The sequence below is a fragment of the Physella acuta genome, unplaced genomic scaffold (genome assembly GCF_028476545.2).
Source record: "Physella acuta isolate Inbredline_101_S28 unplaced genomic scaffold, ASM2847654v3 ptg000080l, whole genome shotgun sequence".
Lineage (NCBI taxonomy): Eukaryota > Metazoa > Mollusca > Gastropoda > Physidae > Physella > Physella acuta.
In genome coordinates this window covers 372,733-392,441 of record NW_026731600.1, presented here as the reverse complement: position 1 = coordinate 392,441, position 19,709 = coordinate 372,733, and the positions used below count along the sequence as shown (strand labels likewise).

Here is a 19,709-nt window from a genome sequence, read left to right as displayed (position 1 = left end):
TTGGGTGACGTAATTGAACATTGCAGAAAGCACGTGCCATATCTCGTGTTCCATGCTGTTATGGTGTCTATTTTTAGATTCCATCGATTCACGTTTTGTTATGTGCTTTTACAAAAATAAACGATGTTTATTAAACCGAACTAAAGTAGAACCATTTTAAGATGCAATAATTAGAAACAATTCAATGATAAACATAGCAATATAAATAAACCTTGGTCTTTTTAAAAACAGGAGTAAAAAAAAAAGCGAAATGAAACTGTTATGACGTGGTCCAGGAATGCAGAGTTCAGTGGCACGATCGCATGTTTTTAGTACTCGTCTATGTGACGTAATTGGATCCAGGCTGCTTGCCTTTGTGACGTAATTGTGTCTGTACAACTTGTCGTAATTGTGTCTACACAAATGGTCTATGTGACGAAGCTGTGTTCAGACAACGCTGTTACGTATCCAAGTCTATCTGAGCAGTTGAAAAAAAAATATCAAGGCATGGTATACATACAATCCCCTCTATATTCTGAGTCAACAGAAACATGGAAATTAACCTCAATTTTCACGTAAACCTTTCAGTCCAAATGTTTTTTTTAAGCTGAGCAATGAATATCAGTATTCTTGAGTGGGAGTACCCTGATAATCTCCCAGTTCAGATTGTGTTTTGAATAGATTCAGTCCGATAAACTTTAAAGATAACTAAGTTTTTGTACCTATCTCCATTTTATTATCAGAAATCGTTTCTAAGAAATGAATAGGTATTGTAAACTTCCAATTAGTGCTTCTAGTAAGTTATCTACCCATTTTGGATCTGATGTTTTGTAATGTAGATGAGTCCATCTGTTTCTTTATTAGTGGGTGAATTGTTTAGTCAGCACTACTCCCTGCCGCTTAAACTTTCACCTAATTTAGTCAAGGTACTAGTCATATCTGGGTGGACTCAATGTCATTATAACTTCTATCATATCACACACGATACTTGCGACCTTTGTGTATACTATCAACGAGACAAAGGGTAGCGGGCACAAATAAACAGCACTGTTTACATTGTGCGATATTGAAACTAGCGAGTGCTCTTTCTCCGCCTCACAATCAAAGGGGCATCTAGGAGAGAAATCTCCTAAATCAAACAATTCCTGCCTTGTAGATTGGTCTTGGGTGGACGAATGTCATAGAAGCGTTCAAAGACTGGAATAAAATCCAGACACAAAAAGCAGGCTGGAATCGGAGTCAGCAGGCAATATAGTGCTGAACATGTTGACACGTAATACTTAATTGTGTTGGACGTAATCCCCTTCAATTAACTATTAAGAAAGAAGAAGAAGAAAAGGCATTGCACTTACTTAATTTTAAGGTATAAAATGAAAATTAGCCGTCAATCTAAAAAGCCTCTAATTTTGTTTAGGAGCGTCAGTAAAGACGACTTGATAGGTAGCTGACCGTACAATACAAAACCACATATACATAAACTCTACTTCACTGTCCATGTGGGTAATCAGGTAGTTTTACCTGTATTTCTGAAGGTAGAATGTAGACCAGGTAAGCGCAGCCACGCGATGATGGATTGATGGCACTTCACAGGTTTTTGGGGAATGCGAGGTAGATGTAGATTAAAATAGCCTGTCTTTACAGGAGGCGGCGCCTGGTGTAACGACTCACGCGAGCTCACGTGTAAAGTAACACAAAAAATCTGAGCACCCAGTCTGACAGATACATTTGGCTCTCTAATAAATCCTTCGAATTTTATTAGCAGTTTCTCATGTTTTGCTTTCACGAATTCCGCTTTTTAAAAAAAAAACTAATTTGTTTTTCGCTAATTAACAAAAAATAATTTGACCTAATTGTCTAAATACATTAACATGAAACGTCTTTACTTTAAATGACACCCCACCCCTTTTTCCCCCCCTCACTACTTCCGGCTCGTATAGACCGTCCCTCCTATGTCGATTTGACCGTATCTTCCGGCCCAAATGGACTCACCATTCTGTCTAAATGGACTACACACACCTGCAACAGCATCGCTGGATCTAGACAAATCTAGGAATAAAAGAAAACAGCTTTAATTTAATATCAAACCTAGGCACGGTACATTTATTAAAACATCGTTCGTCCTGCTTAACGCTTTAGAATAACAAACTTCAAACAATAAATGTTAGAGATAAAACTAAAAACTTGTTTCACATTTTTAAGCAGCATTCTTTTCAAACAGAAATAAACATTACGAAAATAAACACTTGGCTAATAAATCACGGAATATATTTAGACATAGATTTGGATAAGGGAGAGTTGCATGATCCAGCAGTTCGCTTGTCCTCTGAACAATTCAGTGCACGTGTCTGTTTTATATATCTCACTCTTGCTACCCACTCTGCAATTCATATTACAATTCATTTGGCATTCCACACAGCACCCCCACCCACACACACACAGCACCCCCACGCACAGCGACACAACACATACAGCGCCCCCCCCCCACCACACGCAACACCCCACATAACAATTATACCAGCACTTCACACCTTCAATAACTTTTGCATTCCACTCACACTCCCACACATAACACACCACCCACAACACTCTCCCCACAGCACCCCATCACACAATTCTACCAGCATTTCACACAACATTCCATTTAACATCCCCTCTACAGTCACCCCACCACACATACACACATCACCAGACCGATCACCCCACACAGCACCTCACCCCACCACACACATCACAAAACCGATCACCCCACACAGGACCCCCCCCACCACACACATCACCAAAGAGATCACCCACACAGCACCCCCATCCCACCACACACATCACCAAACCGATCACCCCACACAGGACCCCCCCCCCACCACACACATCACCAAAGAGATCACCCACACAACACCCCCAACCCACCACACACATCACCAAACCGATCACCTCCACACAGCACCCCACCTATCACACCACACTATCCCCACTTCATCTTCATTAGCTCACACACACGACACTCCCCGAGCGTATCCTGCAGTGGGCTGACAGTTTGGTTTATGCGAGATCCGTTAGGATAATCCCTGTCAGTTCGATAATCCATTTACTTTTTACCTGGCGTCCCTACATGCTCCCGACATTCAGGCTCGAATCATGTTCAAATATTTCACTTAGTCGGATCACACCTCAACGTTATATTGGGTGGACTACTGTCGGGTCCCAAACTGGTTCATTGACTAGTGTCTGGGGTCATTTTAGGTCCCTAGTTAGGTCTTTGGTTGACTACTGTCTGGTCCATAACTCGCTCTTTGGGTCACTACTGTCTGAGGTCCTTTCAGCTTCCAAATTAGATATCTTGGTGGCTTTTGTCTGACGACATTTCATGTACAAACTGTATGTCTTCGGGTGGATTCTGTCTGAGGACATTTCAGGTCCCAAAATTAGGTCTTTGGGTGGCTACTGAGGTCAGTGACCCTAATTCTAAGCTGGTACTTTGCAGTCAAATCACTTTCTCCAATGACCATTCAAACTTCATATCCAAGGGCTGATAACTTGCAGGTCATTGCTGGCTGGTATCCACGTAAGGTCTTGTTTCTACACAACTAGCAGCCAACCTACATGGGTTGTGAACCCACACCTTTGACCTAGCCACTTGCTTGATCTCCAGTCTTTTAAGTTCACTCTCAAGGTTTCACTTTGATTCACTAATCCATCACACACCAAACCATAACACGCCACAGGATTAGAGACACGTAATTCTTTAATCGATGGCAGGTGATCGATGCAGAATTTCCCTGTATAAAAGTTTATCTTAGTGTTTGCTGTTTCTAATGACTAAAATTGGTATATTATCTTAGATGGTTTACAATGCTTTGTGTTTCGTTCTTCCGGATTGAGATAAAATTCTTAGTATTGTAGTAGGTTTATATAGCATGCTGATTGTGGCCCAGTATTGTGATATTCACCCAGAAAAACCGAACGAGGTTTTGTATAGTTGCTGAGTTAAAATCTATTTGTTGAGCTAAGTGCAGTGAGTAGTGGTATGTACTTTAGACGGGGGGTGGGGGTGATTTGGTTTTTCTTCGTCTCAGTGTACATTCTATAAACAATCTACTATTTCAAAAGTGCGTATTTTAAAAGTTGCTGAAAAGTTATTGAATAGCAGTTTGCTGCAGTTATTTGCCACGAAAGATTAGTCGAATATTTCTGAAGTTTTTAGTGGTTTCCCTGTCTTTGAACTAAGCTATGACCATTAAACTAAGCTGTTGTCGTTAAAATAAGCTCTTGGAATGTTACCAATTGGATTATCGGTCGAGCTAATCCTGTTAGACCTAATCCTATCATATCTTAACAGTTGATACACATCACTCGCCTGATAAAAATATATGTGTTGTTATGTGAATGTGCATATGATAGATATGATCGTATACAAATGTATTTTAAAAATTAAAATTGTCTATTGTAGATATCAGAAGATATAGATATCTTACACCTTTGATAGTACAGACAAAACACATAACATATTTGAATGATCAGTGTGTATCTATAGATATATTTAATTTGTATCAGTCACCTGATACAAATTCTTAGTAGTAAAAGAGAATATTTTTCGCTAATACAAAGCCAGCATGTTTGATGCACTGGTTAAAGTCTTACTCCAAGAAAAGTTTGGGTGACCTAAAAAATTGTGCACCCAATTACATATTTCCCTAATTCCCGGTTAAAATCCTACTCAGAGAACTTTGGTGACCTCAGAAATTGTGCACTTAATTAGCTGTGTCTCCGTACACTGGTCGACCCAGCAATTATCTTCACACATCAGATCCTTGGGGGCAAGTATTCATTGGCCAGTTCGAGTTCGTTAACTATGTCTTGTGACCGGTGCGATCGCGGTAACTATGTATTGTGGTCAGTGCGATGACGGTAGCCTGGTATTCTAGTCGACTGACCAGTGCCGCGTCTCACTACAAAATGGACGCCTGATTGGGATTCTGCGCACGCCGCACGCATTAGCGACACCGGTGAAAATTTAATTCAATCAGTCGATGGACGGACGGTTTCTTTACTCGGACCCGCGGACTATCATTACGTGAATAGTTGGACCGTCACAACAGCGGATAGTGGACGGTCAGTTATCGAGGTTCACGTTAGTCTAGCAGGCCACTAGGTGTAGAAGGAACACAGGGGCAGCACCTGTTGTCCCGTGCAGTCATTTAACTAAGGTGGACTGGAGTTGGTTGATCTGTTCGTGTCTACCTCTGGTTTAACCTGCACTCAGTTCTTTAGTCGTGTGAGGTAGCCAGACAGGTAACTTGGCTGTTTGTTAAAGGTGAGCGTGTAGGTGGATTCTAAACGTGAAGCTCTAGTGTGAGCACTTTTAACACTTGGTGTTTCTAGCTCTTGGATTTTAAAATATTTTTTTTTACTATGCGATTTGTGATCAGGTTTGTGTAATTCTATCAGTAAGATATATCATTAATGTCAACTTAACGTAAATCAAATCCGTTTAAAATATGATTATTATCTTTTTAAATATAATGTTTGCTGTTTATTTAAGACAGTTACCGGGGTGGAGGGGGGGGGGTGTCATATCTTTTTGGTCTTTAATTTCAACGCATAAATTATTCAGTGCAGTTAATGTTTGTTTGAATTTTTATACAATCGGATAAGAATATAATTCCTCTGTATTTTTTTTATAAGTGGATGAACTGCAATTAAAATCTAGATTAATTACGAACTATTTGAAACGACACTAGAATTTAGAAAATATGTATGTTTATGTTACATAAAAATCGAAGGTTTATAGACAAAGCTTGTTGCTATTAAATCTGGTGATATTCGTGTGATATTCCATATGAAAAATTATCAAAAATATTGTTTTCTGTAAAACAAAACTTGTCCGTGTTTAGACGGAGCACAGTGCTAGTAAAACGATGTCATATGTTTCTAGGTTGGTGGTTCCCCGATTGAAAATATAAGTAACCCAAAACTTGATCGTGTACAGACTGAGCACAGTACTAATAAATTGAATTTTTCTTGGATTCTTCCAGATCCGTGGTCATAAGCTCGAAAATATTTTATACATAATCCAAAGCCTGACCGTGTAATGATAGACTACGGTGCTATTAAAGTTTATTTTTTTCCTGCATTTTTCGAGAACTGTGGTCCTAGGATCGAAAATATTTTTTATATAAGCGTAACCTTGTAATGATGGAGTACGATGCTAATAAAGATTTTATTCTTGTGTTCTAGATCCGTGGTCCTAGGATCGAAAATGCCTTACTTCTCAGACGACAGTTTGAGCAGTTCCAGCGCCAGCTCCATCGAGCCGACGCTGACGTCATTCGACACCAGCAGCAGCACCGACAGCTTCTGCAGCAGTGATGACGACCGCCGCAGCTCCATCCACAGCTTCCAGCACAGGCACCAGGAGACCATTGGGTTCAAGGCCGGCAAGTCGTCCGGTGACCTTGTTGAGCTTAGCAGCGTGCAGATGGAGGTAAGGGGCGTGGTTTTTGTTTTACCTGACAGGTGTGGCAGTGTAAGATATTCTAAAATGTCAGCTATAAGAATGGAGACTAGACTTTACTGACCTTTTAGATCTAAGTTAGTATCACAAAATGTCGCGAATTTAACTAAGTAAAGTATTATCAAAATGTCAGGAATTTAACAAAGTAAAGTATTATCAAAATGTCAGGTATAAAGTGATGAAATATTTCTGAATTGTCAGTTATGAAACTGGAAGTTGGCTACTCCCTTTGTAACTTGTCAACCACGACAATGTAAAATATTCCCAAAATATCAGAAATAGTAATAGAAGTAAGATTTTACTTACCCAAGCAGCATACTAATCAGTGTTTTTTTCCAGATTTTTTCTCCGGGGGGGGGGGGGGGGGCGCTGGTAAAAGTATGTTTTCTATATAATTCCATTTCGTTCAGCCCCCCCCCCCCCCCCGAAGAGAAGCCTGGAAGAAACACAGATACTAATGGAGGTAGATCATTTTTCCCAAATGGCATACTAATGGAGGTAGATTTTTTAAAACGTGCCAGACATTTTAATTATCAGTGATACAAACTAAGAAGTGAAGTAATCCTTACCTGCTTTATCAGGTAACCCAACAAGTGATATATTGCCAAGTTGTTGATTCTCAGTTAATAATTTTAAATTTTTAAACCAAGTTATTAAAACTAAAGTTATTTGAAAGTTAACATTTTTTTAACAGAATTCTTACTTGCTCCTATAGCCATTTTCATTTAAGGCCAAAACTATTTGAAACCCTATCTTTCTATACATATGTGATACTTTTATCCTTTTAGTGCATCCAACATTTCATTCCTTCATATGAAATCTGACCAGATTGTCTTTATTTAGTTTTAATCTTTGAACTCCTTGCTAAACGTCAAAGCTATCATGAAAGAAACGATAAATCTCTGGGTCTATAGACTTGTCTGATTTAACCAAACTGAAATATTTCTACGCTGCCAAAAATTGTTAATTAAGTTCGAGAGCTAAAGATATATAAAACTCCAACCTAATGAGCTAAACCCCTGTACGTCCGCGGCGTCGTATGGGGTCTGATGTTTGTTTTCTTTACGGCAGCTTTTTCTCTGTTAATTGGTTAGGTTTTTTAAAAAACCAAAAGACGGTAGGCTAATCGGTTGTTTACGTCTGTTTTCGTCATTTCGGTAATGTTTAGGATTAGCTAAATGAAGCTGAAGATGTGTGTTATTAAGTGTGGTGTGTGGTGTATTGGTGTGATAATGGTTGCCTAACAAATTGTGGATGATTTTAGATACCGATGTCCGATAATAGACTCTTTCATAAATTAGGTGTGTTGGGTTGTTAGTAGTATTCAAAAAGTATTGTGATCTAGACTAATTTGATGGTTAGAAATTAGGGTCAGGTAGGACTAGGGTTGGGGTTATGATTAGGGACAGGGTTAACATTGACATTAGCCAGCAATGTGAGTATTTAGTTAACTACAAGTAACCTAACGCCCCTTTTTTAAAGCAGATTCTGTTATCGGACACTGATATAACCCCCCCCCCCCCCAATTGTTATACAGGCTTTATTTATTAAAATGTAGCTACTATTTGTATTCGATAAGAGGTATAAAAAACTGGTTCCCAATGTCGGTTCCTTTTACGAACATTTACTATATCTGGCAGCAGGCCACACCACCACGCCCCAGAACGTTCTAAAACCCGAAACTATCAACTCCTTCACCACTTCTCCAAACATTCTACAACCGGAAGTCAACAACTACATCACCACGCCCCTAAATTTTCTAGAACCCAAACTCTATCAACTCCACCACCACACCACCACTTTCTAAAACACAATTTCTATCAACCACAACACGACTCCAAACTTTTAAAACCCCTCTTTAAAAAAAACAATCACGCCAAAGGTTAATTCTTTTTTCCCCAGTCAAACCTCATTACTCGGTAATTGCATACGTAGACTCCCCCACCCCTCCACCCCTACCCCCGTCCCACTTAAATTACTCACGTTTTTTTTCATCGACCTCTCCGAACCTAAAAATATCTCAGCGAAGTTTGAAAAAAAAAAAGCACAACAAATTTTAGTATAGATCTTCACATTGCTGTCTATAGAACTTGCGCCAAACTAAATTGTTCATACCTGGCTTTCTGCCAGGGAGTCTCAAATGTTATGATGTTTACCCTCACCTTTGATCCCTCTAGAATATCACGGAATTGACAATTCCAATTTGTATTAGCACTTACCTGTGTTTACCTTTACGTGGTGGCTTTCATGGGTAAATTGTTGGTGTGTACTCATAAAGCTGGCGTCCGATCAAATTTAGATATTGTGTGTCTCCTTTCTTGCTAGAAGTAGTATAGTAATAAAGCTGGCGTTCGATCAAATTTAGATATTGTGTGGCTCCTTGGATGCTAGAAGTAGTGCAGTGGACTGGTGAATATTGTTGACAATGCCTCAAACTGTCGTATATTTGCAGTAAAAGGTTATTTAACTAGTTTCTTTCCTGGCAATTTTTGTGTGCTTAGGTCTTGATGCATATCTTACATTTCAATTTTTTTAATCTCTTATATTCCTATATGTCAATTTTCTTATATGCCCGTTCTCTACTATGCCCATCCTCTTCTATGCCCATTCTCTACTAAGCCCTTTCTCTACTATGCCCTTTCTCTCCTATGCACATTCTCGTCTATGCCCATTCTCTACTATGCCCTTTCTCTCCTATGCCCATTCTCTTCTATGCCCAATCTCTTACACGCCATATTTTGATCACATCTATATGTCCGTATGTCCGTATGTCCGTATGTCCACTTTATCAAATCTCCATTAAGCAGATCGTGACTGTGTAACGCCCCTGGGGATAGAGCTCTTCCATATCACGTGACTCCCGTCTCACAATCACGTGACTCCAATCCCACATATTATTCATCGGCTGGTTTTTTTTCTTCTAATCAACGCAACACTAAGTATTGTAAAATTCCTATTTTCTTCCTAATCCACACAATAGAGAGAAATATAAGCTCCATGTAATATTTTTAGTTTATACATCAGCGTCATCTTTGTTTCGTGACTAATTAATAATTAACAAATACAGAAACGTGGGAATGAGGTAAAGTTTACACCATGAAATATTCATATTCGTGGATTGTTATTGGGTTATTTCTTTTGTTTCTCCGTGTGATCGTGATTTCAGCTGTTTATTCTTCGATTTGTGCCAATGAGGTTACCCCAGCTTAATGCATGGGGAGGGGGTGACATTATGAGATTAGATGTCTACAGGTGGATCTGAGAGGCAGAACTTTGGGTGCTGATGTCTTGTGAGATGAGGATGTTGTGTGATGATGGGGATGGCGATGGCGATAAGGGTTGGGACGGGTGTGTGGGTGGGTAATCCAGATCCAAGGGAAGGTATGTGGAACATCAAATAAATGTTGAACTCTTCACAAAATGACAAGTTTTAGCTTCCAGTTATGATATTGTTTTATTTAAATAAGCCTTGTTAGTATGAGATGTAATTTATGGATTCTTTTGCGTTAAAAACTCAAACATCTATATCAAGGAACAAGTCTATCTTCTATAAAAAAAAAAGTTTAAAATAGAACGTGACTTTTAACCAGAAGAGCTAGTTTACATTGAAGGTATATATGAAGTAGGTAAAATTTATATTTGCTTTGAAATGGCTGGAATTCACAAACGAAAAAGACCAAATAGACCTAGCTATCCATTGGGCAGATGAAGTAGAGTTCATATCGTTCTTGACCTCGACATATGAAGGGAAGCTGTTCTCAGCACTTCGACCAGCCGTCTTTACTTTCCCTAACATGAGGTACTTATCATAGCTGGATTGACTCAGGGACGTCCTACTGAATTGGACTTGAATTCGAACCCATTAGACTGACCACAACCTAAAAGGAGAAGTAAAAAATCAAGACTATTTATAGTTTACTATTTTGTTCAACATCAGCTGTAAAGTTAAGCTTATTCCCATTATAACTCTCACACCAGCTGAGCCGTATCTTGAGCTTAACCCTGACCCAAATGTTACCCCGTTACCCACACATCAACATTCAGATGCCAAAAAAACATATCGATATGATATGTTATAAACGTGCTGATGTGCTTAAAAAAGCAATCGTTAACTAATATTTACTACATTAACGCTCCATACATAACGAATAGACCCAGCTCCATCATTACAGGAGGCCGTCAGTCCAATCAATACATCACAAATATCAATATCGATCTCACTGTTCGTCCCGGCACACCTAACCTATGGTTTATGGTTCAAGACAGCCCATGCTTCGTGTCCTGTTCTGTATGTCAAACAATTATACGTAACCGTGTACCTGGTTTTGTCGGTGTCGTGTCGGTGTCGTGTCGGATGGTGTGGCCGCGTGATATGCTGGTGTCTTGAAATAGATTTAAATGACTTCCTCTTAGCGCATTTATACAAAATATCAGGATGGTGACGCCACATAAGGTGAACTGGCAACGGCGAGGATATGAAAAAAATCGTCTTTTAAAGAGAAAAAAAAGTTTGAATGACGCGTTATGGTAAAATCGTATTTTAAAATATCAAGTTTTTATCAAGTTTCTAGCAGTAGGGTTAGGCTATGTCTTAAAGCTTGTGTATAGCTAAAGATGACCTTCCTTTATTTATAGCAATATGTACAGAAAGGGATATTTCAACGCCAAGGGTAGACAAAGGTACAGAATATAGTACAAGCGTGTGGCGTCATAATAATAATGTGCTAATTCCATTTACAGTAGATGACGTCCAATTAGATAAATCTATTTACGTTACGTGATGTAATAGCGATAATGTAAAACTCATTGACTATTTTTGGTGGGTTTGAATGGATTCGAATTGCTCCAGTGAATTGTCCTTAATTATTTTATCAATAGTTATAGAAATTGAGCTTTGATTTTTTATACCAGATTTAAGAGACATTAATGTTTTACCCCTAATTGGTTTATTTTAATAATCAATACATGGCCATTGAAATTTGTAGACACAATCATGATTGTAGATTGCATCGCTAAAGTCGTGTTGTAAGCTGAAGAAGGAAGTTAATTACCTCAAATTTCGACCACTCGCTGCGCGGTTTTCAAAATAAGGGGAAATAATTCGACATCAGTCGAGGCAATTAGACATAATAATTAGGACTGGATTAGGATAAACAACTGTTCCACAACGAGACACAGTACAATAGAATTGGGCACATAGGCGCAGCAGGACACATTGAGACACAAAGGTGCTGTAGGACACATTTAAACACAGTTAGACTCAGTATAACACAATTCAATGACTTAGAATGATACAATGAAACACACTAATACACAGACAATACCGTTTAGCACAAAGAAAGAGTGAGGCATTAATACAATACGCTCCGATTCCATATTTTAGTCTGACCCAACTTTCGAAAGAAAGTGCCACATAGTCGAAGTGTAAGACAGCTAAGCTAAAATCGTGTTGTGTGCAACATTACAGAAATACCCAACCATCACCCATCAAGTGGTATACAAACTGAAGTCAAGATCCCACAAACGGAGATAAAATGGTAACTTCCCTTGCTGATGTCTGGGTTTTCTTTAAACGTCTGACGTCTGAGTCCTCTTCAGACGTCAGCTATAACAGAACGTCTTCAGGTTAAAGCCGAATTGACGTAAATAGATAAAAAAAACCAACGAATTTCCCTTTGATCTGATTGTGTGATAGTTCAGACAGACCAACGGGTCAAACATAAGAGATGACAACATAACAAATGTCGCTGCGTGCGGCTGTGTGTGCGTGTGTGAGTGTTTGTCTCTGTGTATATCTGTCTGTGTTTCTGTCTGTCTATCTGTGTGTCTGTGTATGTGCGGCTGTATGTGCGTGCGTGCGTGCATGTGTGCACGCGTGTGTATGTGTGTGTGTGTGTGTTACTCTGGGACACAATTTATACATACAGGGAAGCAGTCAGAATTGATAAAAACAAACGATTTCATGACATCGCTTCTACTCTTGCCTTGCCTACATTTTGTAAATACTAAATGATCTAATTTTTCTACGTTCTGTCCCCGGCTATCGTGCCTTATCTGCCCATGGGTTCGAACTCTGGACTTTACGGTTTAGCAGCTATGAGCTATATCGACCGGAACCCGTCGACCTAAACTAAACTACCAAATACTTAAAAATTAAATCACCAAAAGATAAATTAACTAATTAGTGCTAATGAACTGTCTTGCAATATGTGCCACATCCTGTTATTCAAACATGATTTCCGGTCGTGGTTGCCTGAGTTATCTTTACAATATCTACACGCCCCTGACCACAGATCAGCTACTATAAGTTGTAAAATACTTTAAAAGTTGTTGACATTTATTTGAAGTCCATTAGTGACACATTCCAATACGTGCAATGTTTATTTTTTCTTTAAAGGTGTCGCTATAGTTCTTTATCTAATCAAGATGACAATTCTGATCAACGGCAGATAATATCGATACATGATCGGCCTTCCGATAGACTAAGTTGGTCTCCCAATACAACACAAGTTGTGATTGTTCTAGTTTGTCATCTTTTGATAGCATGAGCGTTTTGTTTCCTTAACCAAACAGGAATTTGTTTTGAATTTTATCACAAACAAATCCTCCCCCTACTATTGGACTTGTTTCTTTATCTCAGTAAGAGACTTAACCACAACCCACTAGACTGTAAATAGTAAGTAAAGTTTCTTTTTTGAACCTGACGGTTCATGGGAGAAGTGGATTTCACCTGTTTCTGTGACATCGGCATTTTAAGGGATAGTGTGGTCAGCATTATGCCCAGCCGCCTTTACTTTCCCTAACGTGAGTCAGAGCTGGGTGGACTCAGGGACGTTCTACTGGCTTGAACCCAGATTCAAACCCACTAGACTGACCCCCAACCTAAAAGGGGTCTGATCCCACACGCGATGACTTTAACACAAACACCCCCGTGGCCTTATCGTAGAAAATCACATCAAAATTTACAAAAATGTGTTTCTTCCAGGCATCTTTTCGGGTGGTGGGGGGGGGGGGGGGGCAGCCCCCCGAAGAGAGTCTACCGACCCCTTCCCCTTCCCAACGAAATATAATTTATAAATTTATATAGAAAACATATACTTTTAACAGTGTCCACCCCCCCCCCCCCCCTGAAATTTTAGTTAGTCCCCCAAAAAAAAAAAAATTTCAAGTGTTCCCCGCCCCGGAGAAAAAAAGTCTGGAAGAAATACTGACCACAACGCTATATCTTTCTAATGTGAAACAGCATCCTGTTGAAACAACTTTTGCTGTACTATTGCACATACCCACTCATTCAATATTACTTCTATTGCCTATTTGCTTCATTGTATCTGTCTTATTTAGCGTTGTTGACATTATCTACGTGAAAAATATTTCATAACGAAACAAACAACCCATGACCAACTAACCCATAAACACAGTCTATATTTCCTAACTACTGTAACACAACAATCTCTTAGTGTCAGGTACAATAAATTATTTGCACCGAGCCACCCACATTCTCCAGGTATAAAAAAATCAAGATAAAAATCATCAACAATCGATAGGTGATTGGCACCGCCAACAGATCGTTATCGACTATCTCACCTGGTGGTATTTGACACCTGTACCTGTAATACCACCCGGGTTGTTGTGGCCTGGGTCTAGTGCCACTATCTACATTACACCTGGGTATCTAGTTCATGTTTGTTTATCCGTCTGACTATACACTAAATTATCGAGTGATTGCTTACTACAACTTTATAAGATAATCAAGCTAAGTTGGCTATGTGTGAACTATTTATCTACGCGACTGTCATACCTTTTATATAATCTTTTTTTTTATGTAAGAAGTGACACATTCATAGGTTGATACGGTATATGGCACGGTGTGGTAGAGTGGCGAAGCGTACGATTACTAACCTGAAATACTTGAGTTCGGTTCACGAAGCTCTCACCTTCGAAGGTGTCACGGAGTCCAGCCAGCTCTTATAGGTACAATAAGATTAGGGGAAAGTAGAGGCGGGTGTCTTTACATGCGAGGTCATAGAAACAGGTGAACTCTACTTCATCTGCCCCATGGTTCAGACCCGTCGGAAAGGGACTTTTATGGATATGTATTAAATACATGAGAAAGTTAATAAATAATTAGTCATGGGAGGTATTTATGGAATTAACTTTTAAATAAGTTCCCAACTCATACCCTCTTTTTCAACACACACAAACACATACAAAACACCACACAAACACACATACATCCGTTGCTTTAACCCCACCCCCAACATGATACATTGTTAAACAATGTTCGGCCTAGAGACAATTGTTTAACAGTTCCTTTAGCTTTAACATCACGAATATAAAGTACAAAAAAAAAACTCCGACGTTGGTAACTTGTTTGTTTTACAAAATAATTATAAAAAACGTTTATACATAAAAGTAAGCATTTAAAAATTCTTTTTTTTTATATTTTGAAAAATAACCGATCCCATTCCCCACTCCCCATCCTCCACCCACCCCCACCACGCCAGTTCACAGGCCACACGTCTGCTGAGAATGTTAAAGTACAACGTAATCGATTACATCTTGCCCTGTACTTGATTGAGCCAAGAAATTGTATCTTTAAGATAAAATATTTACTTCCCCTTGGCCTGCATAAAACCTCTTGCGTAATCAAACACACCCCCCCTTCCCACACACATTCACAAAATATACACTCTTGCAGCTCACTATTCCCCACACAATTTTGAACCCCTCCCCCTCACCTTTAACCCTCTTCCCCTCCTGAGACACTCACTCACTCACTCACTCACTCACTCACTCACTCACTCACTCACTCACTCACTCACTCACTCACTCACTCACTCACTCACTCACTCACTCACTCACTCACTCACTCACTCACTCACACACTCACTCACACACTCACTCACACACTCACTCACTCACTCACTCACTCACTCACTCACTCACTCACTCACTCACTCACTCACTCACACACTCACTCACACACTCACTCACACACTCGCTCGCTCGCTCGCTCGCTCACTCACTCACTCACTCACTCACTCACTCACTCACTCACTCACTCACTCACTCACTCACTCACTCACTCACTCACTCACTCACTCACTCACTCACTCACTCACTCACTCACTCACTCACTCACTCACTCACTCACTCACTCACTCACTCACTCACTCACACACTCACTCACACACTCACTCACACACTCGCTCGCTCGCTCGCTCACTCACTCACTCACTCACTCACTCACTCACTCACTCACTCACTCACTCACTCACTCACTCACTCACTCACTCACTCACTCACTCACTCACTCACTCACTCACTCACTCACTCACTCACTCACTCACTCACTCACTCACTCACTCACTCACTCACTCACTCACTCACTCACTCACTCACTCACTCACTCACTCACTCACTCACTCACTCACACATAAACTACCGCACCACTGAAACTACCTTTATTTACTCACCACCACCCACAGACCACACAAACCAATGCCCCCCCACCACCCCCTACTCCTCCCTTACTGACCGCAATAGCATGTTTTCCCCCACCTTGCTAAAGTACACGTGCGATTCGATCAATGACCTTCACCTTTGACCTGTCCAGCCTCTAGGAAATCACTATTGTTGTGATCTTTATGGTCTTTTTTTTTTTTACACCATCACAATAACAAAACGGAGGCGAATACGTTGACGTGTATGGATGTGTTTATATTTTCTTGGGCGTGCACTTTCTTATCACGTGATGCAACAAAAATAGTCTTGATGTTTATTAATGGTAAGTTAAAGTTGGAAAATAAAGTAAAGACAATATAGTTTTGAAGTAAGGACAGGTGAATGGGATTGGGGGGGGGGGTTGTAATTAAAAGATAATTAACTCTCCTAATTAACTTTTGCACCGCAATTTTCGTCTAACAGGAGGAAGACATTTTCAAGCTAATAGGGTCAGGGGTTATCGGATAAAAAAAAAACGGCGCCACTAGAAAATATGTTTATAATTTTTTTAAAGATTTGTAAAGTTATCTTTAGCTGTTTAAACTTATTTTTGTTGTTTGAAATAACTATGTCCACGTAAAAATAATCGTTGTTACTTTTTTTTTATGCTGCAAGCTTAGCAACCCTTCAAATGTATTTTTGCAGTACATAAACAATATACCCTCTGACCGGATGAATTAGGCTTGTTTAATACCGGTCTAAAGCGTGAGATGGAATTGTAGTTGTGTTTTGGTTTCTGTCTACTGATCACATAGTGTGTCTAGGGTTAGTGGCCAGTGGAATATAAACAAAGTGAAAATAACAGAAAGTATAAAATAACAGCTAGAAAATAACATGAAAAAAATAACAGATAGTAATAGCAGGTAGAAAATTACAGGTAGAAATCAACAGGAAGGAAATACCAGTACGAAAACAAGTATAAAATGAAAGGTAGAAAATAACAGGAAGAAACATGTAGAAAACAACAGACAGGTAGAAAATAGCATATAGAAAATAAATGATAGAGAATAGAATGTTGAAAATAGCGTAGAAAGTGATAGGGAGCAGGTCTGCCATCGATTAGGAGGAAATCTCGAATGGTATTCGGTGGTCTAGCGGGGTGGGGGGCGGACCACTTAAAGGGAGGGGTTGGCCGATATTTAAAATGATGAAACTAGGCGATAAACCAATTTAGAGGAAGGGAATGGCCCATTTATGTGAGTGGCCCATTTAAGTGACTACAGATGGCCCGTGTGAGCAGGGCGCTGATGGCCTTTTTGAGTCCGGAGCGGTTAGACCCCTGAATTGGGGGTGGGAAATTACCCCCGTAAAATGTTGGGATAACCCAATGTATTTCCAGACGACTGGTTTATTTTTAATCCACTTCGGGTGATTGACCTGTGTCTCCACTGTTTTCATTGAGTCACGTGCTTGATGTGGCAGGTGAGGGTAAATATTTCACTAGGTAATTGAAATGAGAAATACTTTGTGTCTGAACGGCCGAGCCCATCTACTCAGCCATTCATAAAATATATGTATTTTAACACGTTTTTCTTAACTCAGCTTCGCGTTTGTGGATGTGTGGATTTGTTTGTTGTTAAAATTGACATCGAAAATTAGCCCACTTCTGATTGCTCTAGAGACCTGAAATTTGGCATGCATGCTACTTTCGCCTAACAATTTCAGATGCAATCATAAAAACTAGCAATTAGTGACCGTAATTAGCTTAATTTAATTACGCCCCAAGGACCATAAAATTGAGGACATGATTTCTAAAGATACCGACAAGACTTGAGGCCTATTGACACAGTTACTTCGGCCCCAATCGATGTGAGCGCGCTGGCCGTGATCGTATAGTGGTTAGTACTTCGCGTTGTGGCCGCGACAACCCAGGTTCGAATCCTGGTCGCTCAAGATTTTTAGTCCGTGTATTTATAAACACTTTTTTTAAAACCACGTTTTTCATGTGTAGCAACGGACTAAAAAGGAGAAAATAAAATACTTAAAAAAAAACTTTTTAAAAAACCACGTTTTTTATGTGTAGCAACGGACTAAAAAGGAGAACGGACACGGTAACACATTGTTAACGGTGACACGGTTGGTACGCTGGGCATGCTAAAATACACATAAACACGTTTTTCCTTAACTCAGCTTCGCGTTTATTTGTTTGTTTATGGGAGATTTGATCACGTGATTCGTGAGTAGATCTCCACGCCAGCAACGTAAATTACACCCTTTCTCTGTTTAAAGCGTATCGGTCGCTCAAGATTTTTTTAGTCCGTGTATTTAAAAACACTTAGTCAAGTCATACTTAATCAAGTGATTAGATAAAGTAGAAAATAAACTATATAAAAAACTTTTTAAAAACCACGTTTTTCATGTGTAGCAACGGACTAAAAAGGAGAAAATAAAATACTTAAAAAAAACTTTTAAAAAAACCACGTTTTTCTTGTGGACTAAAAAGTAGAAAATAAATTTTCATACATTTGATGACAAAAAACGTGGGTCAGGCAGATGGGTCGGGAAATTTGATGGTGAACGTACCCACGTTTTTTGTCATCAAATGTATGAAAATTTATTTTCTACTTTTTAGTCCACAAGAAAAACGTGGTTTTTTTAAAAGTTTTTTTTAAGTATTTTATTATTGAATGTACTTTACTCGTATAGGGTACGGATTCAAAGATTTATAGAGGCTGTATTGTCATCTAAGTGTACTGTAAATGTGATTCTGTTTTTTTTTTTTCAATATTGTTTACGCAATTTGGAGGTGTGCCAATAAAAAAATGTTTGTTTACATAAATATTTCTTTTCAAGCTTAAGAGAGAAGATATTCTTAGCTCTAAGGTGTTAGAATTTTAAATTATTTTAACTTACAAAGCTGGTTACAAAAAATTGAGAGGGGGCTGGAATTTTAAACCTTTGTATAGAAAACAACGCAGGTAAGTTGCTATGTTAATTAACAAAGGAAATGTTTTTTTTTTCTAACTCGACATACAACTACAATACTTTGCCAGAATTTGTGATGGTATATTTCTGGCATGTACACAATATACAGGAATAAAACTTGTAAGGGGAAGTAAGTTTCACGTATGTAGGGCAGTTAACTCAAAAACAACAAGTCCAAAATCTGGGTGACCGATGTGTTTTGACCTACTCTGATGACTGTGTTGACCCACTAAGTACCATCTGTTGCTAAACTTGAGACTATCTGTTGTTATGGCTGTAGATTTTAGTTCGTCGCTGATGACTGAGCCAGAATGTCACATGACCTGAATAGTTTTAAAAAATCGTATTTGTATTACGATCAATCTATTACGCCTTAACCTGTCGTAGAAAATTCCACCTTAAAAAATAATTAAATTAAAACGCAGTTTATTTATACGGTACACGCTTGTGTCATAGACCAGTTGTTGATTAGAGAAATTAATTATTTCAGGCTGATAGCTAATTGAGAAAATAAGCTTCTTGTACAAGACATCCTTGTAAGCTTAATTAAATCAACTATTAATGATCGTGCATTAATGATTTTAGAGTGCAAAAGAATTAAACAAAGACCCGATTAAGCCGATCTCGCTGATACAATATAAAGAAATATTGCTGAAGATCTATGTTAGGCCTATTGGGTTTATTACCACAGTTTAACATAACAGTCCATCGTTATACGATGGAATTGTTCAGTTTAATTCTGATTGGAAATTAAGGTTAATTATGTGATGTAATTGAAAAATGCTCATTTTTT

The 19,709-nt window shown here is 39.0% G+C and overlaps 1 protein-coding gene across 2 annotated transcripts in view; it reads left to right on the top strand.

Moving 5' to 3' along the window:
- The window catches only part of LOC131957145 (ras-GEF domain-containing family member 1B), a 113,076-nt gene that overhangs the window by 11,697 nt on the left and 81,670 nt on the right, over positions 1-19,709 (top strand). For both annotated transcript variants that reach the window (XM_059321875.1, XM_059321883.1), the window contains exon 2: positions 6,211-6,457. In XM_059321875.1, the coding sequence (XP_059177858.1) occupies positions 6,211-6,457 (247 nt within the window). The remainder of the gene's footprint in view (positions 1-6,210; positions 6,458-19,709) is intronic.